The sequence below is a fragment of the Phalaenopsis equestris genome, unplaced genomic scaffold (genome assembly GCF_001263595.1).
Source record: "Phalaenopsis equestris unplaced genomic scaffold, ASM126359v1 Scaffold000002, whole genome shotgun sequence".
Lineage (NCBI taxonomy): Eukaryota > Viridiplantae > Streptophyta > Magnoliopsida > Asparagales > Orchidaceae > Phalaenopsis > Phalaenopsis equestris.
In genome coordinates, this window is record NW_018164444.1 from 48,255,267 (window position 1) to 48,279,467 (window position 24,201).

A 24,201-nucleotide genomic window follows, 5' to 3' on the forward strand; every position below is an offset into this window, starting at 1 on the left:
ATAAAGTGAGATGGAGGATTAAACTAATAAAGAGATCTACTAAAGATTGAGGTGAATAATTATGTTTCTTGATATGTCATGAACGAATTCTCATCATCTAGCAGAAATCTGAAGGTATGACACTAGTCTTGCGGCAATCATTTGAAATAGAAATATTCAAATTTTGATCAAAAGTTGAATAGAGCTTCGATTTTAGCAAACTTGTAGTCAAACTAACCGGTTCGATGAGACGGTCCCGATGATATAAAAAGTCATCTAATCCAAGACAAATCAAACTCTAATCAAGCCATTAAACCACATTTAGAAGTTTTTTGAGCATATTCGGGGGACCAAATGAATGTTGAATTTGTCGAGTTTACAGTCAAATCAAGCGTCTCGACAAGATGAATCCAACGAGTCTAAAATCGTTCAATTCTAACTTTGTGAAGGCACTCAAATATCCATCGAATATTGCATGATCAAAGGAAGCACTCCGGGATGTCTGATCAAAGTAGCATATATTCTTGCATTAATTGCACTCAAAACTCTATAAATAGAGCCACACATCTCTCTTGAAAGGTAAATGAGAGTTTGAGGATTGAGAAAGAGCTTGAATGAATCATTATAACAAATGAAAATTTAAACTAAAACTTCAATCGATCTTACGACCCGTTAACTATTGCACATACTCCTTGCTCTTCTTAAATAAACTCGTGTGTGTTTCTCAAATATGAAAATGTGTCAACCCCATGAAATTTGGCTCTAAATGTTTCATCCATACTTTGCTTACAACTATACTTATATTTATAGCTAAACCAATTCTATTTATAATTGGCAATAATAATAATAATACCATTAATATTTGAATGTATTCCTTACAAAATTCAGCAAATAAAATTTATTTTAATTGGAAGTTTAGTTAATGCTACTTTACTCACTACATTTAAAGTTTCCTAATAAAACAAGGATGTATTTAGCACTATCATATTTGAAATATAACCTATAAATAATTAATAATAGATTTATATTATTCTTTTATATATAAAAAAGAGTTTTTATTAATTATTTGCAATGGAAGATATTTAATTTTTTCTCATTATACATATCATTTTCTTAATTAGAATAAGAATACATATAAAGCTAAGCCATTGATATAGATATGTAAACGTATACTTACATTGCATTAAAAAGGTTTCTTGTCATTAGGAGTGGAAATTCATGATTTGCATTAAATAATATGACTATATTTTAGGAATGAAATAATTAATATTGCAAAAAAATTCCTTGTTGTTAGAAAGAGGAAGTGGAAAGTTATATAATGCCTAAAATATGTTATATAATTATATTTTAATACTAATTAATTCCATGCAAAATTTCAAATCTAATTTTGGTATAATATATATATATATATATATAAGGAATGGTCATATGTTATTATACGTCTTCAGCCACTCTTAATATGTCTAATAATTCAAGCACCATCTTCTTAAGGCCAAGAGATGATTCGAACCTCTGATCTGAGGAGTCTTATGTCGTGGATGCCAACCAACAGGCCGGGGCACGCCATACATAAAAAAAAAAAACGGAATTGTTTTCAACTAATAAAAAATATTTTATAATTAATCAAAAATATAAATAAAATAACATTAACAAAATGATGAAGAGGAAGCAAAAACGTTCATCTAAGCAATTCAAACATGAAAATCATTGTAACGTAATATTATATTTGGATTAAATTTAATTTCTAAAAAATATATATAATTTTGGATGAAGAGTAAATGCTGCAAATGAATAGTAACATATGAAATTGAATATGACAAATTGAAAATATAAAATCAGAAAATAACAGTTTTGAAAACAAAAGCAATGTAATATTTCACCAAACATGTTATAACAGGATTTAAATTGCTAAAATGCTTTCAAAAATGAATTTTCTTATGTTTTAATAAATATTTTTATTCAAAATAAATTATAATTCTACTTTGATTTTGTTAATATAATCAGTGAAATCATACACTTAAAGGCTATTGAGCTAATCATAATTATCTCGAGCTTCAAGCTTTCTTCATAAAGTCTACCATATGATCATGAAAATTTCTCCATAAGAAAATGTTTGATCTACCAATCATGAATTTGCTATCATTTATAGAGCTAACATATATAAATGCTTGTACGTGCATGTTAAGAGGAGGAGTTATTTGATACAACTATCGATATTTGATGTAAAAACCAGATCATTAAGTGTATAATGATCTATCAAATAACTCTATTTAACTTAAAGTAAATAATTTGGTTCTTGTTATATTACCTGCATGTCTACCATTTTTAGCCCTTGTTCGAATATTTGTTCGAGATTTTAAACCCTGACTTCACACAAATTTATGCATGACATCTTTATTTATTTATTTATTTATTTATTTATTTGCTTTAGATGCAATTGTTTTCTAGCTACTAAGCTTAACAAGTATTGAAATTAAAAATTATTAGTCATTTGTTTAGCAAGTTTCATGTACATATGACATGTTCTAGCCCATAATATTCAAGTTGTTGGCATATAAATTGCTACTAAATGCTCTAAATATAAGTGTATGGTACCTATCTTATGCAATTTTATAATAATGGTTAACCACATAAAAAACATTCATAAGATTAATATCATTAATTGATGTTTGGAACATTTAATAATGATTTATATGTAGAGTATCATTGGTGTCATGAGTTGGAAATGCCATATCTTTGTAAAACTTCTAAAAAAAGGATTATTAACTCTTGATTTTAATATTTGCTACTATATAAAAAAGTAGATATGAAGTATAAAACACTATTAAATTAAAAAAAACACTTTGATGAAGTTGATGAATTGCAAAATTTTTCTATGTGGACTCCTGATGTAGCTCTATATGCGGCAGAAGTTATTTCTGAGTTATTTTCAGATTATTTCTGGGTTATTTTCAATATTAAATTTTCAATATTTTTAATAATATTGAAAATAACCCAGAAATAACCTACGCCGCACATAGAGGTAGGTCAGGAGTCCAGACAGAAAAAGCGCTCGATGAATTAAGGCTCCAGAGAAGAATTATGCAAAAAAAAAAAAAGAAAGATATTTGAAATTTAACTTTCTCTCTCAGTAATGTAATGTCTAACCATAAGAAAAACTAGGAGGGGTGTCTATCTCCATAATAATGTAGCTAAAATAAATCAATTTTATATAAGATAATGATATAAAAAGACGAAAACAAGAAACTTATTCAAACTCAATTTCAAATCACTACTCTACAACATTTGTATAAATACCAATACTAGATTAGTTTAAACAAGGATCAAACATGACTTGAATAAGATTCAAATGGGCTCACACCTTGCCTTAATTATATTTGAGTTTTTGTATAATGCTTAGGGTCAAATATTATGTTTAAACATTGTTTGAACAAGATTTAAATGAACAAAGATGATTGTTTGAATAAGTTTGAAAAAAGGCTTAAGCAAGATTTGAAGGAGGTTTTAAACCTCCTATTATAAAATCTTTTCAAGTCCAAATTTTCTTTTAATCCAGTAGCACATATAATATTTGAACCCTAAAATATATATATTTCTACATTTGTCAACAATGATCTATCATTGAATATAAGGTTCAATTATTATTCATTTTCAAGCATAGAGTTCTCCTTCCTTCTCCTTCATAATATAACCTTAGACTGTTTCCATTGGAATGGATGATGAATGCATTCAAGCCTAAAGAGTAATAATAATAACACACTAACCTTAGAATAGAAAATTAGTAGAGTAATGTCAATGAACAAGAATTTGTAGGGACGACTTTGTGCCCACGATAGAGATTCTTAGAAGAGCGAAGAGGGAGAAATATTTTTGTTCAAAAGTTCATGATACAATAAGTGATTGTAACTTTTATTTCCATTACAATCTTCTTTACTAAATTAAGCTTTACTCGTATTTGTTCAAATAAGAACAAAGTAGTCATATTTTTGTATTATAAAAATCATAGCGCATGCAAAGTCAAATTTTCCGTATCTGCGGGCTCCGAAATTATTAGCGCTCCTGAGGACTCTTTGCATTTAGTTTTTTTTTTTTTTTTTTTTTTTTTTTTTTTTTTTTTTTTTTTTTTTTGTTTTTTTTTTTTTTTGAGAGAGAGATTTGGAGGGCAGATAAGACACTACCCAAGGATTTTACTCTCATTATGCGAGGACTTTTTTCAATTTGGGATTTGAGGTTTCCCATGGGCACAAGCCCCTATGGTTAATTACCCCTCTCGATAACATAAGAATATTTTCAATTAAGGTTAGTTATTAATAATTGATAATTCAACATATAATAGCATCAGACTTACGATTTAAGTTGTATAATTCATTACTTGCAACTTAAGTATCTCTGTATTCACAATCAAAACAATTATATGCCAGTAAAGACGTGGTCGAGTCCTCAGTTCGCTTGGTTCTACCTCCAAATAACACAAAGTAGCAGTTACAACCAGAGCCTCATGATCATTTAGTTGTTGTCAAATGACATCATTATATTATGATCTTAGCCGCAACTCATATGTTCCCCAACAACTTTCTACCCGCTAAGTTTTGAATCATAATGATGCAATTGATTAACACTAAGTCTTTTGTTAGTTAAGGTTGACGTAATTTTTTCCCATTAAATAAACTTGCACCCTAGATCTACAAGAATATCTTAGACAATACAACTCATGACTGCTAATAATGATTATTCAATCAGGTTGTGTCAACTACCTCCTCAGACTAAATAAATTCTAAAAAATAAATTATAATACTAATGTAATTACACTTGATACGTTTATTAAACTATGCTTAATGTGAGAGTAATTTATTTTAGTCAAAACACATAAAAACTACCTACACAAAGAGTAGCGATCCTCTAAAGAGTAATTCAAGCTCATATAAGCTACAAAAATAACCTAAGTCCAACTATATGAATGGAGGTTGAGTTTTTATATTGAGGGCTCGAATCTATAATATCACATAAAAAATATCACTGTTAGTAACATTTAAAGTGAAACACATTTTTATGCATAGATTATAACATTAAATTATTTTAAATATAAATATCAAGCTTTAGTTGTAAGATATGTAAATATATAAAGATTGTGTGGAATGTATGTAAATTTCCCTTCCTTTTCCCTTTAAAATGGTTTTGAAGGATTAGAAGGGAAGAACTTTAATTGATAATTTTAACCTCAAAATTAATATTTGTCTGAAATTATGATCTCACATAAGCCATTATGTTGTTATAAGTAGAGGCATCAAAAATTGGCCGAACACCCCAACTCGGCCTGAACCCGAATCCAAATTCAAAAATTTGGGTTTGAGTTGACCCGAAAAAATTGAGTCAAGTTCGGATTGAAAATCTTAACTCGTTTAATTTTTCAGGTTAAGTTCAGTTGACTTTCTAATACAAAAATGACCAGTCAAACCTAAATTAACTTGAAATCAACCTACCTAGATTTGACCCATGATTGATTAGAATTGACCTAATTTTGACCCGAATAATTATTATTCTTTTGTTTAAAGACATGTCATTTTCATATTTGACTTTCTCCGAATCAATTGAGCCAATCGGTTTGACCCAATTATTGACCCACAGTCACACCAATACCCCAAATCCAACAATCTTTTTTTTTCCCAATTATTGACCCACAGACACACCAATACCCCAAATCCAACAATCTTTTTTTTTTTTTCCTTTTATTAAATGAATGAATTTATAATAATAAAATTTGAAATTTTTCTTTAATATTTTTATCGACTAAAAATTAAAATAGTTATATCCCAACTTAAATTCATTTATATATATAATATATGCACAAAGTTATGTGGCTATACATTCTCATGCATACATCCATATTTAATGCATTTAATAATTATTTATATATATATAGTGCTGCATTCTTTGTTCAGTTGGTAGACAGGGTCACTGTAAGTCCTCTCTAGCAAGGGTTCGATCCTTACCGTGGTGTATGGGAGGTCAAATTATAGGCGCATGGCACGGGCTCTCATCTTAGGGCCGGATTGCGCATGGAAAAACGATATTAGCACCCTCTTTTTTTTAGAATTTTAGCTTTATTTATGAGCAATGGTCTGTACTCATTTGAGCACTACTTGAATAATACTTGAAAAAAAAAAAAAAAACAAATGCATTATCCTCAAATCAGCTCCTTACTGATTTATGTTATAACTGCAAAATATATCATTCAACTTGGCAAAATCACATTGGAATATTTACATACATATCACTCAATTCCTCTGTATTTACATATCTAACTGCTAAATTTCAAAATTTTACAGTCATACCACCTATGGATAAAAATGAGTATTTCAAATTTTAAATATTAAAATTGTATTTTTTTTATGTGATATAAAAAATTTGGCTCGCAAAAAAAAAATAAAAATAAAAATAAACTGATAACTATTGGTTGCCTCACACAAAGCGCTTGGTTTTACGTCGTCAGCCTGACATAACTAGTGCTTATTCTGGTTGACCCAACATCATTCCTTCATTAAATTTATGTTATATATATATATATAAATTAGACGTTAGATATGTAAATACATGGGAATTGGGTGGTATGCAAGTAAATGCCCTAATCACAATACCAGGAGCATCTACGCGCTAGACATAACCTGATTCCTCCCCTGAATAACACTTCAAAGACGACAAAATTAAATTAGAGCATTCGGATCAAAACTCCGCCAAAACCGACCCGAAATAATTCAATTTATTTTGAGACGAGTGTAATATGTAAAAAAAAAACAATCAAATTTTATATGACACTTATCTACAAACAAAACTAATAACTATGAGACAAACACTAATCAAACTAGCAAGGATAACAAATGTACAAATAACCTTAAAGGTTCTGCTGTTCTAATAGAGAAATTCACCTATAATAGTACACATATGCAACCTAACTTCTACAATCCTCAAGTAGATTTATGTAATACAAAAATAAAAAGGGAAAAGCTCACCTGTATCAGCCAAAAAAAAACCATTGTTGAGCAACCGAGCTTCCATTCTTCAGGTTCAGTTCAATCATAGCAGATTGTTATTTGCAGTTGAGAAGCTAAAGTTTCAAAGAATGAGGAAAATTGTTTCAGCAAAATGGTTCAGGAAACTGTCAGTGGGGATTCGGGCGGGGCACAAATCCATCAGAGTGTTGAGTTTCCATCTCAAGAAGCATTTTCTGTCTTTGGTACTTGTTTCGCTTGGAAGCCATTGCTGAGGCTGGAAGGTAAAAGATGTGGGATTTGTTAGATGTAAAAATTGGATTTTTTTTTATATATTTATAGCACCCAAGGGGGTGTTTGGCTGCATTGAAGATTTAAGTTTAATAGGATTTATCAAATCCATATACTATTAAATTTACAAAAGTGTTTGGTTCAGTTGAAGTTAAATACAGTTAAAATTATTAGATGTGCTTAGCACATTATTTTAGGTTCTTATAGCTATGGATTTACTTAAAAGTTAAATTTGTTAAAGCCATCAAATAGTTAAATTGAATTCGTTAAATCCACCTAATAGTTGGTTTTAATAAATCTGAATTTACAATAAAAAATAAATGGAAGGGAGAGAAAAAAGAATTTTATGTTCAATCCAGCCCCCCAAACAAATGTTTCATATCACATTAGAGATACCACCATTTAAACTTTAAAAAGTGAAATACACATTTTCATACATAAGGTAAGCTGGTATGTATATAGAATTGAAATTAAGAGTTAGACATGGAATTGAGTAGCATGTATGTAAATCATCCTTAGATTGCATTGGAAAATTTAAACACATTTTCTGAAGTAAACACTGACAAACTGTAGCAGATTTTAAGTCCAAAGATGTAAAACAACGGGCTTGGCTCCATTATTTGGCAAATGTTCGGATGGTAAAAGTTTCGGTTCGATCGAGCGTGGTTTAGATATTAAGAATGAATCTTGAAGCATTTGAGAGAAATGTAAAATCTCATGACCAATACTACTTGGATTCGGTAAGCAATTTGTTCGGCAATATATATATCCGATCTCGCAGCTGGAACAGCGAGGACAGCACGGGAAAGGTTGGGATAGTAGCTAGGTAGTGGTGGAGAATGGTAAGGGGAGTTGGAAAAGCTGGGGGTGACCGGAAATGACAAGGGGAGGGTGGATGGACAACAGGTAGGTAGTGATGGAGAGTGGAAGAGGTGGATGAAATAGATGCAGGAGGGAGAGAGGTGAATTCTGGAAGGTGGCAACGGAGATAAACTTCAGAAAAACAATGGTTGTTGTTCTGGGGTGGCTGCAGTAATGGAGGGCGATCAGGAGCGATGTGTGGAGGATGTAGAGGGGGACATGGAAGATAATCACCGCCTTGGGAGAGAGATAGAGCCGGAACACCACCCAAACCCACGGATACAACCCTCAAAAGGAGAAAACATACACCATTGGCTGTCCTAAGCAAACTCAAGCCAAAATCTCCAAATCTAAACCCTAATACAACATGTATATAGAAAAGGACTAGAAAGAAATGAAGGGAAAGAAGGAAACTCACTAAAAATTGGAAAGGAATTGAAAACGAGCCGCTCAATTTGGCTCTATGCCGTTCACGTGAACCAGCACACATGCTCGGTTCGGCTCTTATAGCGATACTACAGCAGAGATCATAGAAGTAGGGCTCCTGGGTAGTTCCCGCGTCACTTTATCCCTATGATTCTTCGTCTGACCTCATTTAAGTTGTTATTTCAACAAGAACTTGATCATCCTCTTTTCTCCGCTATTTTTTTATACAATATAGCATCTTGAGGGCATTTCCATACATTAGTATCACAGATATCTAATTGTAACTAGTACTTTATAAGTGTGTTTAAGTATTGAGTCACACTTAACTCTTCTTGTCGAAACTCATGTAGTTTTGTCACAATCTCAAATAATTCTGCAGTGTTTTCGGTACTGGAATAAGGACGTGTTTTGCTACCCGTTCTTTCCGCTTCTCGTCCTCGAAACAACGACTACGGAGTTTAGGTGCCACATTTTTGCCACCTTTTCGCGGACTGCTCAATCAGGAAAAGTTAAGTAGAAGTTGATAACTATGTTGAGCAAATTGGGACTTTGAATATCAAGTGCTTCAATGTCTAAATTGTATTGATACATGAATTTTGTGAAGTTGGTTTGATTCTTGTTTTTGATTTGATCATATTGGTTTCACTGGTTTGTGGAACTGTTCGTTTCTTCGGTTTGTGCAATTGTTTTTTTGCATTGACGGTTTTGAGGTTTGTTTTGGTGACAAATTTCACTTTTTGTGAAATGCTTTGTTGAACAATGATAAAAAAAAATAAACCAATAAATCAACTGATTATCAATCGTGATTCAAAAATCAACCATATAGAGTTGTCACAGAAACTACATGGTGTTCAAGCCTAAATTGCACCATTGGTGATCCCGAATAAAGCCTTCTTTGAGAACTTTAATTCACCAAATTCTACTTCGAAATCTTTTTTTCGACTTATCTTTTTTGTCTTTAAGAAATGTTATCTTACATGCTAAATAATATTATTTAGACCTCCTTTTTTTATTGATATATCAAATGAGTAAGCAAAAGAAATGTGAGATATTTGTTATTTAGGATAGGGAGATAAAGATAATTTTCTGTGATTTTGCTTGAGAAAGGTAGAATATGACATTAGACCAACCACACACTTCAATAAGAAAAGTTGACAAAATATTATGAAAAATTTTTAAGCAAAAAAACATTTGATTGTACGACAAAACTCAATTGAAAAATAAATGGGATCAATTTATGGAAGGAGCTAAAGAGAGGTGCTACTGGTTTAGAATGGGGTCGTGTAAGGAAAAACAGTGGATGCACCATAGATGTGGTGGCAAGAGAAAATTTCAATAAGTAGATACTCTTTTATTAAACTATAATTATTTTGAAATTCGGTTCTTTAAAATCAAATTTATTAATTGTAGGTCCTGTTAAATGCAAAAAAATAGATAAACGTGTTGGCATTGACATGGAGCTAGAGGGGAAGCTAGATACCATGTTCCTTGGTGTTGTAGCAGCAAACATCAATGTCTAGGCTACAAGAGAGGACCCCACCCAGAATTTAGATGAGCCTGAATGTGCACATTCCAATGAGATCAACAAAGAACAACCAAAGGAAAAAAGCAAGGGGAGCCCAGTCAGTCCAAACGTCCTGCACCCTCGACCCATAAGAAAAAAAAAGGAAAATGAAGGCTGGTTAGGCACACTTATCCGAGTAGATCTCACAGAGCGCACAACTCTGCATGAAAACCCGACTATGACAGAGGTGTCAAGCTACTTGATTCTATTCCAGAGATTTTTGATGACATGCCCTTCTATTTAATTGTTGTAAAACTTCTAGAGAATCGAAATAAGCGTGCGACTTTCTTAAAATTGTTACCATAACGGAGGATTCTCTGCCTTCGATATTTCTTAGATAATCAGACTAGCTATTTGCATTTTTTTTAATTTGTAACTACAATTTCGAATTTATTGTTGTAATAATTTACATTTCCATGATGAACAATGACTAATTTATTTATCTGTGGCGTTTCGGTATTTATGGATTTTAGTATTTGTACTGCTTTCATTATTAGTCAATTAAACAATTACCTGCAATTCCATCATAACTTGTTCTTTTTATTACATTCCAACATACATTTTTTAGACAAATGGAATCACAAAATGAAAATGAAATAATAGAGATAGTCGAGAGAGCAACTGTCCTTACCAACACAGTTTGTCTCATCAATGAGTATAACCAGAAAATTTTGTGTAAGACACCGTGTGTGTCATCGTCATTTGTGGGTGAAAAATAAGTTGGTGAACTACTCGAAGCTCATCCAAGCAGGATTCATATCATATGTTTTGGATGTCAAAAACTATATTTTGCGATTTGTTTCATGAATTGCAGTCCAAATATAATTTGCATGGATCTTCACGATTTACATCACGAGAAGTTCTAACATCACACTTTTCATTATGCCACATAATGAGTTCATTCGTACTGCTTCTCGACAGTTACAACACTCCACATAGACAATTAACAGTTATTTCAACATCAAGGTGAACTCTTTAGAGAAAATGTTTAACAACATTGTCAAACAATTAGACCATACTTTTGCACAAACACCTCAAGAAATTTGTCATAATCCGAGAAACATGGCATTGGTATCTCTATCTTTTCTAACATTAGTACAATTAAAAAAGTAGAAATAATAGTCTAACAATTTTTTAAAAAAAAATTACATAAGAGTAATTGACGGCACGCATGTCAACACACGCGTTGACAATGAGGAGAAGATCGCATATATTAAAATGTGTGGGACTGCTACATGGAATATCGTAGTAGTGTGTGATTTCAACATGTGTTTTACATTCATGATAGCTGGCTGGGAAGGAACTACTCAATATAGCAAAAGTTTCAAATTTGCAACTTTGCAGTGTGAATACAAATTTTCGATGCCTCCCTAAGGTTATTACATTTTAGACATCACAAACTATTTTCATTTTCGAAAATGCACTAATGATGTCATTATTCAGGAAAATGTTACCTGGTCAATTCAGGATATCCATTGCAACATAATTTCTTGAAATCATTTTTCAACACGAGGTATCACCTTCCTAATTTTGAGTGCAACAGTCAAGTGAATAGAGAGAGAAATGAATTCTTCAATAAAAGACGATCGTCATTACGGAGTGTCATCTAGAGAGCAACCGATCGAGATATGCCAACGTACTCTATCAAAAAATAGGTGAAGATAGTTGTTGCAACAACAACTCTACATAATTTTCTATAGAGGTATTCATCCCGAGATGATATCTATTTTAGGGTCTTAGATGAAGATCCTACCTAAATGCTTGAGGAAGCATTCCAACATCGGGTCAGACACTTAGTGTCTGATGTGGACTTTAGTACGACCGAATACAACACTTCCGAGGGAGAAGACGTGCAAGAGATGATACAATTAAGAGAAGAGATTACTAATGCTTTGGTGAACGCATCAATTCTATTTTTATAACATCACAAGCTGATGTCTTATTGATGATTCATATTTCAGTAGTGCGTTGGATTTGTGTATGTATATTTTTTGAATCTTTCTAGCATCTGTAATGTAGTTTTCTTGATGAGTGCCAATTACCTTTTCTTTTTATTGTAAAATTGTTTATTTTTTTAATGTTTCTTTCACATGTGTATTTTTTCTCAAATGAAGTCATAGTGTTTTACAATCACAGGAAACAAGAGTTCAAGAGTATCAGGTACTTCGAGAGTTACAACCTGTTACTGCAACACACGGTATGTCGATCAATGATCAAAAAGGGAAAGTAGCTACGGGAGAAGATTTTATTGTTGTCTCAGAAACATAACACCTAAAGATTGTAATTATTTTCACTGGGTTGATGACAAGAATGACTTTGCTCCAGGCAGTGATAGAGTCAATAGAGATGTTTCTATGAAGAGGAGATTGTCCGGAAGACTTGATCATCGGAGCATGAGATGAACATAATTCTAGGCTTGTCGGTTATTGTGGTTATCCTCATTTTTGTAATTATATACATGAAATAATTGATTATTTTTTTACATATTTGAGTATTTTGCACTGTACTAATATTTTTTTGGTATTTGAATCCTTTTATGTTATTTTGTTGTAATTATTCTGAAAACTGCAATTATATTGACATATTACATATATAAAAGCAAAACAAACTTTCTCATCATAAACAACTGCAGCATAGCAGATCTCCCAAACAAACTCATGATTCTCCATCAGCAACTTTTTTACAGCTCCAGAGAAACTGATTTCCCAAACATACTCATATTTTACAGCTGTGCCACCCCAAACGCACCCTAAGTCTCACGTGTTTCTTCCCAAATATCTTGTGTTGTCTTATAAAACAAAAAAAAAAAAAGCCCTCAAATTTTTGTGGTCATAGAATTGATAACCAAGACATAATAATGTGATCTTAGATCTTCATGGAGTGATCGTTAGGATCTGTGAGCTCAAGAACTGTTTCCCTCTCCCATGAGATGTTCCTCTTTTCCTTTGCCAAAATAAACATAAACATGGATTGGAATCATTTAAGGAATGTATGGTCATTGAGTTTATGTTTTCTGATAAAGTGAGAATTTTGGGGTTGTTTGGGTAGAATTCAAGGTCTCTTATTCAAAACTAACCTACAGAGTATTCAAGGTCTCTTATTCAAAACTAACCTACAGAGTAAACCGAAACATCTTCATCCCATACTTGGTCATAGATAATAAGCCATTGACATTTAGGGCTACTGCTACCACAAAATAGAGTCGATTGTTGACTAGGTGTTACATGTGGCTCCTCTGTTTGCTCGGGAACAGCTGGGTCATCAACAAAAAGACTGAGAGGTGGCTGCTCCTTGTGTCTGGAGGTCTAAATTTGATGGAAGAAAATGCTTGTCGGGGAAGAAGAGTAACATCTGCAGGGAAGGAACACCTGCAAGGATCACGCCTAAGAAGAGGGACCACATACAACAATTAGAGCATTTGGATGAAGACAACGGATTGCGGCTTACAATATTGCAATACAAAGCACTCGATCAGATGATTTGGATGCAGACGACGATCTCGACACAAGCAACGAGATTGCGACTTACAGTGACACGATACAGGTTCGGTTCACACCCATTGGGAAGCCAACGTCGCAAGCAGATATAGTCGCGATTTTGGATATTGGACGGGTTTGACAACTATTGGATAGGCTCCGATGGCGGCAAGAGTAAGCAGAGGAGGGCCTGCAAGCTGGAGAGAGCTAGAGATTCTTTCCTCACTTTGTACCACGAAAAGAAAAGTAGATACAACTGTATACTCTTGTTTCTTAATAATCAAATTACAACTCTTCTCCTTATATAATAAGTAAAAGCTAAAGTAAATTTAGTGTCTGTTCGGGGCAGCTGTTGATTATTTATAATCTGCTGATAAGCAGATTATTCTGATAATATTAGAATAAACTGGTTTGTTGTTTGAGGCAGTTTATTCAGAACAGCTTATTGGAAGCTGTTGTTGAATAAATGATCATTCTGCCCCTATAATATGAAAGATTAAAAATTTCGTAAACAGTTAAGTATGAAGAAATTGCACGAATAAATCCCTGTAACACAAAGGATCAAAAATTTATGTCAGGTAATAGCATTGCTCAACGCATCCTAGTAATAGCATTTCCCAACTCACCATAATTCATACAATCCCAACCAACGACACAAATAGCATTTCTCTACAGGGAAGAGGGGATACCTGTGAAAATTTCAAACAACTTTCGATCCACCAACCTAATGCCAGACGGGAAATGGGAGAGCAGAGGGGTGCACAGGATCGAGGAGTTCGATCGCAGAGCTAGGGTAATGACAGCAACACGGGATCGAGGAGCAGATCCGAGATCAGGGGAGTCTGAACGCAGATCTAGGGCAACGACGGTGAGACGAGATAGAAGGGCAGCCGAGTAATAATCTATAAGTAAACGCAAAAAACGCAGGGTAATGGGAGCGGCGGACGAAAGAACGAATATTAACATAAACCCTTACGCGCGTTCGCTCACCGCCGACCCCAACGCATTATCCAAACGCTACCCCGGCGTCCCGAAAATGTCGAACACAGGGGTAAGTTGTGCCAAACGGACCCTTAATTCCTACTATCACAACTTATCAAAAACACTATAAATAGCAAAAGAAAAGAACTACAGCAAAAAAAGAGAGGAATAAATGAGAATAAATCTAAAATAGGAAACTTAAAATTGCAAAAATTCAAGTTATTTCGGCACATATAAAAGATGACAAAAAATAACCAATAGCATGAATAGATAAATCTAAGAAAAAAGAGGATAGACCTAAGGCCACCTTTCTCGAAGTTGAGCAAATGATTTACGAATAAGTTATCACTCCATGCAATACTCAATTGGAATGCACAAAGAATAAGCATTCAAAAGCTAGCCACAAATAGTTGAGATAAGGCTACTGCGATGATGATCTACATTAATGTCAATATATAAACCCTACCCACATAATATGCATTGAAATTAATGCTTCTAAACCACCACCAACAACAACAATAATAACAAGCCTCTATCCCACTACGCGGGGTCGGCTACATGAATCATTTTTCTCCATTGTATCCTATTGAATGTCATATTTTCAATTAATTTTAAGAGATTAAGATCATTTTTTATACAATATGCCCAAGTCTTTTCAAGTATATCTCTATCTTTCCAAGCATAAGTAAAACCTAAAACATCTACTCTCCTAACCGGATCATCAGATGGTCAACGTTTAATGTGACCAACCCGTCTAAGACGACTCTCTCTAATCTTGCCTGCCACAGGAGCTACACCAACAAATTACACCAAACCTTTCACATTTAGATACATTTCACATTTTAAAGTGTCAAGCCACTCATCCACCTTAGAATTCTCATCTTAGTAAAACTTAACTTTATTTTATTCTTCTCTTTTAAAAGCCAACAACACCATAAAATATCGCAGGTCTCACAACCATCATAGAAATTTTTCCTTCAAATCTAAGTCGTACATTTCTATCACACAACAGGCTAATGCATTCCTCCACTTTAACCAACTAAATTGAATTCTACTAATAACATCCCCATCTATATCACCATCACTTTGCTCAATAAACCCGAGATATCTAAACCATTCACACCTTTTAAAGATTTGATCACCCATTGTTACAACTTTGTCATTAGAGCTACTATTACTAAAATTACAGTCTATGTATTTAATTTTAGACCTACTCAAAGAAAGGCATTTATACTCCAATGCAAACCTCCATAATTAGTTTTTCCTGATATTTTTCTCTAGTCTTATCTACAAGAAATATATCATCAGTGAAAAACATACACTAAGGTAAATCCTCTTGTAAATGTCCAATAAGAGCATCTATAACTAAAACAAAAAGATATGGGCTTAAAGTCGATCCTTAATGTAATCCAATTGAAATATGGAAAAAAATTCTTACATAAACTGAGCATGCATCATGCACTTAAACATAGTACCTATGAACATCAATTTTTTTCTATTTAAAATAACTAAGAACCGAGTTCACTAAAATAAAGGCCACCGTAACAGAAGACTAAGATGAGTTAAAAAGAAGATCACCCAAATGGTGATGTCGGATAAGTATATGGATGGAAGATAACAATATTTTCAGATAAATCATATTAATAATACAAAAAATTAAATTTGGAGATTCTACTGCTTTAAAAGATGATACTCACAAAGCAAATCCTGAGGTGGCCCAAATTCATAGTCATTCCTTCCCCGTTTGATGCATGCCACATATACAAGCAATACAATGCTCATGAAAACCCCACATGATAGAGCAATTGCAATCTTTCCTCTTGTAGAAAGCTTCTTTTTATCCCAAAAGAAGGGGCATGGTGGCAAAGAAGGTACTCCGCATAATCCATTGTTCCCTGAGAGACTGAAAAATATTTATCTTGAAAACGCAGATATTGCCAGAGAAATGCTAATAAGGGAAATTTAAATACATAGCACACGATTCTTATGCATTTACACATCTCAACACCTAAACTTTCATATTTACATACATAGCACTTTGGTGCTTTAAGCCTATGCATGAGAAGATGTATCACTTTAAAAAAAATGATAATAGCGCTATTTTTTAGGTGACATCAAATATTTGAGTGTAAATAGAAAAGTTTAGGTGTGAGATATTTAAGCACATAAGAATTTTGCACCATGTATGGAAAGGTTTCTAAATTAAACTCTCAAAAAGCATTTCCATGAAAAGAAAGATTCATGAAAAATAAGAGAGCACGGAAAATGGACTTACAATAAAATGATGATAGTGAAGCAAAACTAGTACCATAATCAAATGCAAATCCATAGTACAAGTGATATAATACAGTAGCAAATACAGCATAGAATTTCTTTAAAACATTTGCAAGTTGCAACCTAATTTGATTTTGAAGTACAAGTCAGAGAAACATATCAAAAGAAATTCGTGATTGCAATACATGCTAGCTTAGAACAGCAATTCGATGTTATGCGAAAATCACTACAAGCATACTTTGAGGGATTCTACAGCATTATAGATATGGAGAGATGTATGTTGACCCATGTTTGCAAAACAACGTCTAAGAATTTCTTGATTCATTCCCCATTGTAGGAGCGCGAGTAAGTTGTAGAGTTACAACGGTGTGATTACTTTCGATGTTGAGAGGAAAGAAATGCAAACTAAGGAAGTTGATCATAAAGTTAAGTCGAATATATAAGATGAAGAAAGAGAAGCCTCTAGTAGAACAGACCTACACATGCTGATTAAGGAGGAACTGAGTGTGGAAGAATCCTTATAGGGCACCTTTTAGGGTGCCAAGTACAAAATGATCCTAATCTAATCTTTCTCCTTCGTTAATTCAACTTCTCAAGATTTAAGCCGTGGGATTCCAAATTCATGGCATGTCAGAGGCAGAATTTTTCTTTCCTGTAGTTTGATGCCCCTTATGAGTGTCAGTAGAAGCATCTATGGGATAGCATTTATATCATATTAGGGAATTTACATGCATACCACCCAATTCCTATGTATTTACATATGTAACACCTAAACTTGACTTTTTACATTTATACTAACTAAAACTTTCATATCAAAAATACCACTATTTTAACTCTTAAAAGGGGAAATACATCTTTTCATGCATATGTAAGGTGGCATATATATATGTAAAAATTGATGTTTAGATGTTAGATATGTAAATACATAAGAATTAAGTGCAATGTATGTAAATCTTCCTATTATATTAGGTCAGCAATAATTTGAGTAATTTTTTGAAAACTTGGATGATTTCCATTTTAAAAGTTGAATTACGTTATGATAAGCTGTAGTGAAGGCTTCTTTGTAGTGGATCCATGTCATATGCAATAAGGACAATTCATCTACCTGACCATCATTAAGGGTGTTTGATTGAGCAAAACCAGCTTTTGAACCCACCGTATTTGGGTGTGTTTGATTCGTTCGTTCAGATGGAGCAGTCCTGAACGTCGGTTTGAAGTTACTGTAGATTCACAAACATGGAACCACGGCTATGTTACGCGTTCGCGAATAAACTTATCACTGTGGTTCGTTATTCTAACCTCGCCCCTCGCCTAGTTCGCAAAGAGGAATCGTGCATGCCCTAGGGCATTCCCATGGTTGTCTCACCTTCTTCTTCTCTCTTACCCTAGCGCACCCGATCTCATCTCACCTGCTTCTTGTCCACTCATCTGCTAACCTCTCTGCCACTCTTCTTGTCTCACCAATATCTTCTACGCTAATCTCCTTGTCTTGTCAATATGTCGTGTAGTTTATTTTATCAATCTCCACTATGTTTTGCGTAAGTGAAATACAACTACAGGTAATGAAGTTAAAATATGGAGATCAGACATTTTCTTTTTGTTTTCTATTATGTTCAAAAGTTGAGCATTTTTTGAATTAATATGTGAAATACTACTCTTTCAATGTCGCAAATTTTTTAATACTTTCTCAGAAACTCACAACCACCTATTATTTCAATGTAGTACATTATTCTGGCTACTTAGAAATTTGTTTTCTAGATGCCCCTTGTTCTTTGCGGAACCTACTATGGTTATTTGCTTTAATATTTTTAGGGGGCCTACACTCTTTTGCAGGTTGTCCCGCTCTTATGATATGTTTGCCCCTCTTTGTGTTAGTAAACTGATGTAAATTATGAACTTTTGGCTTTAATTGTGCAACCCAACAACTGGTACCATTTGATCTATCACAATCTCTTGTGATTATATTGTTGTTGGAAAGGATAATTTGGCTTTATTTCTGTGTAAAACTTTTCTCACAATGATGATTTGGGCAACTTTCTAGTTTTCATTCATACATAAGTATTGTGTGGTATGTGTGCAACATCCTGGTTTTTTTTAATAATAAGTGATAATTTCATTCATTGTGGCTCTATTTTTGTTCGGGGGGATGCTTTGGTTTGGCATATTTTGGATTGTAATGTGATGAACTCCTGTAGCTTCGTATGTGAAATGACGTTTATGAGTTAAAACTAGTGGCAGAAATCATGTTCGGTGAAATAATGCACAAATCCGCACAAGCCTGATAGTGAATCACCAAAATTTAGGGTCTTTGTACGCTACTTCCCTGCAGCTGCTTCCACGCGGCTGCCTTCCCCGCTAGCTTTGATCGCAACGGGATTGCGTGGACGGCGTAAGAACAAGAGAAGAAAAATGGGAGTTTCGGGTCCTTCCTAGTAGCGGCCTTCCCAAATAGCTCTGATCACTATTGTGCAATCTCGTCGGAGCCTTCCCAGCTAGCGCTGATAGTGACTGTACACGTCACTGTAAGCTGTGATCCTGACTCCCCCTACAGTATCGCGTTTGGTAAGAAGCGATCTTTGTGTGTTGATCTCGACTATAGTGGTGCACTAGGGCACGCCAGATGGAGCTTCCACCATAATCGATTCCGTTATATCTTTCCAAAATGCGGGACGACACTACTTAGTCGGGTGAATGTTTGGTGCCATCCCCGCGTAGTCTCTTTCCCAACAAGCTCTGACTGTGACTGTATTGCAGGTTTCGATCACAAAGGTATCCGTTGACGCTTCTCCGCCAGTTCTCACGCATCCAACAATTCTTTCTCACTCCGGCTGAGATTCCATGATGATCTCTTAGTGATGGTTGCTCTGATACCAATTTGATATGATTTGACGTAGAAATCCACACAAATTTTCATATAAATTAGGGCAAACATAAATTTTATTACAATAATCCAAACAACTCACATGAATACAAAGATAAACACATACAATTCGAGAGCTAAGCGGCCTTTCCCAATTCCTACAATTCGAGAAGTAAAAAATCTCTCCCAATTTGATATAATTTGACATAGAAATCCACACAGATTTTCATATAAATTAGAGCAAATAGAAATTCTTATTGCTATAATCCAAACAACTCACACAAATACAAAGATAAACACCTACAATTCAAGAGGTAGGCGATCTCTCCCAATTCCTACAATTCGAAAGGTAGGAAATTTCTCCCAAACTCTAGACCTAAGACTCACAACTCAATCTCAGGCCTCCCCTATCCCTAAACATAATAAATTTATTTATACCCAACAACAATAATAATAAAAGACTAAATTGCCCTTAGGCGTACAAAAGACAAACTTGTCATTAAACTAGGCATAGACGTAACATATTCATATAGTAACAACAGAATTGAGTTTTAGATTATAAAATTTATCATTTAGAACTTAAAGCGAATGGTGGGAAAATGATGACAAACCCGATCAGGATCTAATGGTTTTGTCATCCCTTGTCATCATGGTACCAAATCTACTTAGTCAGAGGAGGTAAACGATTCGACCTAACTGAAAGAATGGAGATCAATGTTCGAGGTGCTCAATTGTCCCAACTTTGGGCATAATATTAACTTGAATGAGTAAGAGTACTCAAAATGTTTTCCCCTCATCCATCTAAAAAGAAAGACATGAGTTTGCAATGCATCTAAAGATCTAAGTCATGAGTGTGTCGTTAATCTAGATGGTAGGCTTTTGGCTTGGAGCTTTGTGCCGCCTCAAATGATTATCTCCTTTGTCTAATAAACACTCGGTAGATATATCTAGTGTCCATTAAAAAAGCTCCAATAAATCTTAAGAATAATCAATCAACCAAGAAATTCTATATTCAAGTAATAAAACAAGCTTCCTAACATGTATGTGGATGTCCAAAGCTTTGAGGTGATTCAATTTTCAAGTTCAAATTCAACATTACTTTTCCATACAATTATTCATTCAATCATCATTCATTTACATTTTCATAAATAATGAGTGAGTTGTATTAGAAAGTAGGCTTTAACATTTTTAGGTTGAAATTATGTAAGATGTTGCTTGTTTGTAGGGTGTGCATTATTGGTCAAAACCAAAAAACTAAACTAAACTGATTAAGTTTAGTTGGTTCGGTTTGGTTTTTAAAACTTCAATATTTAGTTTTTGCTTTTTTTATTTTCTGTTCAGTTTTAATTTTCATTTAAGTGAAAAAAAAAATTATTAAAAATTTTTATTATAATTTAATTCCATGTGGAATAACCTAAAAAAATCAAAAAAATTATTTTATGTAATATTTGATTGAAATAAATAGAGGATTCATGAAATCAAATTGATGTTATGTGAATAAGATATGTCATTTATAATATTTGTTCTTAACCAAATTTTAATAAACAATTAAAATTTGATTTTTTCATAACTAAACACTTTAAACCGAATTAAGTTTCGGTTCGGTTTATCTAAATTTAGAATGGCTCAGTTTTCTAGATTAGGGATTTTGGTTAAAATATGTTTGATCAATTTTAAAACCGATCCATCAGAACAGACTGAATGCTCACCCCTACTTGTATGCAATGTAAAAGTGAGTCTTAGTAGCTTCTTCCTCTAGAGCCCTTGGTGAGCTTCATTCAAAACTACATTCATAACGCCTTCTTATTCTCTTGAATAATGTTATCATCTTTTATTCATGTCATCATTCATATTCTATGGGTAAACCCACATTCCATCACCATCATAAAAGGATAAATTCAATGAACTGTATATTTAGGAAGCACTAGTACTTGATCCGAGAGCACGAGCTCCCCACTCCATTACCTACCATTTTTAAAGCAAAGTAGTCTTCAATTGGATGGATGATAATCAGATGGTGCGGGTAATATGTTGAGTTAGTAAAAGTTGCCAAGCCGGGAAAAGGGAAAGCAAAGAAACTGTCATTGTCTTAAATTGCATTACAAGAAATACCCATTGGCTTAGGCCATCATAACAAAAGAAATAAAGATTTACTGGTTCTTTTTTTAATAAACTTGTGCCGGTTATAAAGAAAACATTAAAAACAAAAAACATTCTGAATTAACTGAGATTAATTTCTGCAAGAAGCTACAGAATTCAATCAAACAGTCCCCCGTCTCCAAAATAAGACTACATACCAGGTTTGAACATTTTTTTTTCAAAACATTAGCAGAAATATATTTGATCCTAGACAAAAATATGGCATCGTTTACAGAAACACTAGTCATTCGGTGGTCTGCAAATATTGCAGAAGTGATTTCAAGTAGATATAAACAAATATACTAGCATGTAACTGATTCATAGGAAAAAAAAAGAGGAAATCAACAATAAACTCACAATAATTAATATAACTAAAAAATTAGCAGGGAAACTAAATTAAACACAAATAAGGCCAAGGTGCTTACTCAATTACTCCACCATGCACACCAACTGAATATAGCTTTTCTGGAACCTGTCCTTCTAACTCATTATCGTTTAACAAGCTGCATTACAGAAAGAAGTGAAAATATTTCATCAAATCAAACATGACAACTTTGAAGAAGATAAAATACAAAACAGATGTGTTACAATCAGCATTTTATTTATTACTGCTTTGATATTCTTGCATCTTTTAAATCTTTCATCAGTTGCGTTTCTACTTTGCAAATCACTTTTTCACCTTTCGACGTTAGCCTATTATATAAAAGGTTGCGAGTTTTGCTTTCATTATGATTCTTTTAGCAAAAAAAAAATTCTTTAAAAGCACAATTATTTTGTTCAATAAACATTTCCATCTCTTCACACTGCCATCGATGATGGTAAATGCTATATATTGAAGAGACAGTTGATTTTAATGGTGATGACAATCTTTATGCCAATTATGTTGAACCAATTAATGGAAGAACAATGTCTTTATGTTTGGACATTTCAAAAATTTATATTTATGTTTTAGTATTTGTAGACAATATAATGTTGACTTTGACATAGTCTTGCTTAACAATTAATCATTTGGTTGGTGTAATGCTGACAATTAAGCACACTTGATAAAATCTTGAAATATGATTGTTACTAAAAAAATAAACTTTTATTGGTGCGTAAGCTTTTTCTATGATCAATATGACCTTATATTTTAATTTGCAATTATTTTTTATAGAAAAAAATCACATTCGATGTATTTTTTTCACATTTTATAGTAATCAAATATACAAAATAGCATGTTCGTTGCATGGAATAACCAACTTTTTATAATTATGTTGTGCATTATATCCTTTTTTAATGTAAATGTTTGTGCTTCATAGTCATCCACTTGCACAAATTTTGAAAGAATAAATTCCAAATTTCAAGGTCACAAAGCAGTGACTAGCATCGGCAACAATAAATGGCACTAACAAATAGTTTAAGCTAAACAAAACACTTTACAGAATCAATACTTACACAAGTTGTAAATTTGATGACCCTAAGCTTTCCGGAATACTTCCAATAAACTGATTTCCGGACAAATCCCTGCACAAAGTAAGATAAATTACCTGATATCTTAATAGAGAAAGAACTAAACATGAAGTTTAGAGAATTCTAACATTCCACCTCATGTCGCACATGCATGATCATTTTAATTCAGTGAATTTTGTAACAAATTAATGACATCCTCTTGTGAACCTCCTTGTGTATTCTCTCTAAACATGCTTAACTTTGTGCAACATTATCGAGAATTTAGATTTTATAAATTCTTATATACCTTACAAATCCAAGGTTATGTTTATAAAATCCTTCCTATATCCTACAATGATAAGAAACTCATATATTTGATGCCTTTTTGTCAAATTAATTCCAAGGATCATCACAAAACCCTTTAACTCAACTACAAGTACAACTTTATCTTCCAATGAATATTCAGGGTAGAGAGTACTATGTTGCATGAAGTTACATATCAAGTACAAACTCTGTGAAACATAAGACAGCTTCAAAATAGGAAGTTTAAACGTAGAAGAAATACAAAAAACATGGCATAAAATCTTAGTAAACCTAAAAATAACAATGAATAACCTCCGTAAAAAATGTCAAGCCATTCCAAGGAAAGATGCAATTAAGTTAAAAATGAATTAGTATATACTTTGTAAATATGTCGACTACGAAATAAAGTTTTGTGCAGATGACACATTAAATAAATTTAGTTTAAAATAATTTTCCTCGAGAGTACAGCTGCACATGTAACATTGACTAAGCATGAACAATTGAATGTATAGTGAGTTATCAAAGAAAAAAAAAGAAAACGGGTAAATAATAAAGCAAGCCAAATGACAGAAAGAGGACTGCGATTATGGGATTCTGTGTGACGCAAAACCTAAAGTCCCACAATCACAGGCT

The 24,201-nt window shown here is 33.1% G+C and overlaps 1 protein-coding gene across 1 annotated transcript in view; it reads right to left on the minus strand.

Annotated features, from left to right (window-relative positions):
- Nucleotides 1-6,828: 6,828 nt before the first annotated feature.
- LOC110018618 overlaps nucleotides 6,829-24,201 on the minus strand; it is a 20,495-nt gene continuing 3,122 nt past the window's right edge. The window contains exons 2-5 of the mRNA XM_020715984.1: nucleotides 23,272-23,340; nucleotides 22,263-22,340; nucleotides 16,262-16,467; nucleotides 6,829-7,242 (exon numbers count right to left, since the gene is read on the minus strand). Coding sequence (XP_020571643.1) covers nucleotides 7,136-7,242; nucleotides 16,262-16,467; nucleotides 22,263-22,340; nucleotides 23,272-23,340 — 460 coding nt within the window. The 3' untranslated portion in view covers nucleotides 6,829-7,135. The remainder of the gene's footprint in view (nucleotides 7,243-16,261; nucleotides 16,468-22,262; nucleotides 22,341-23,271; nucleotides 23,341-24,201) is intronic.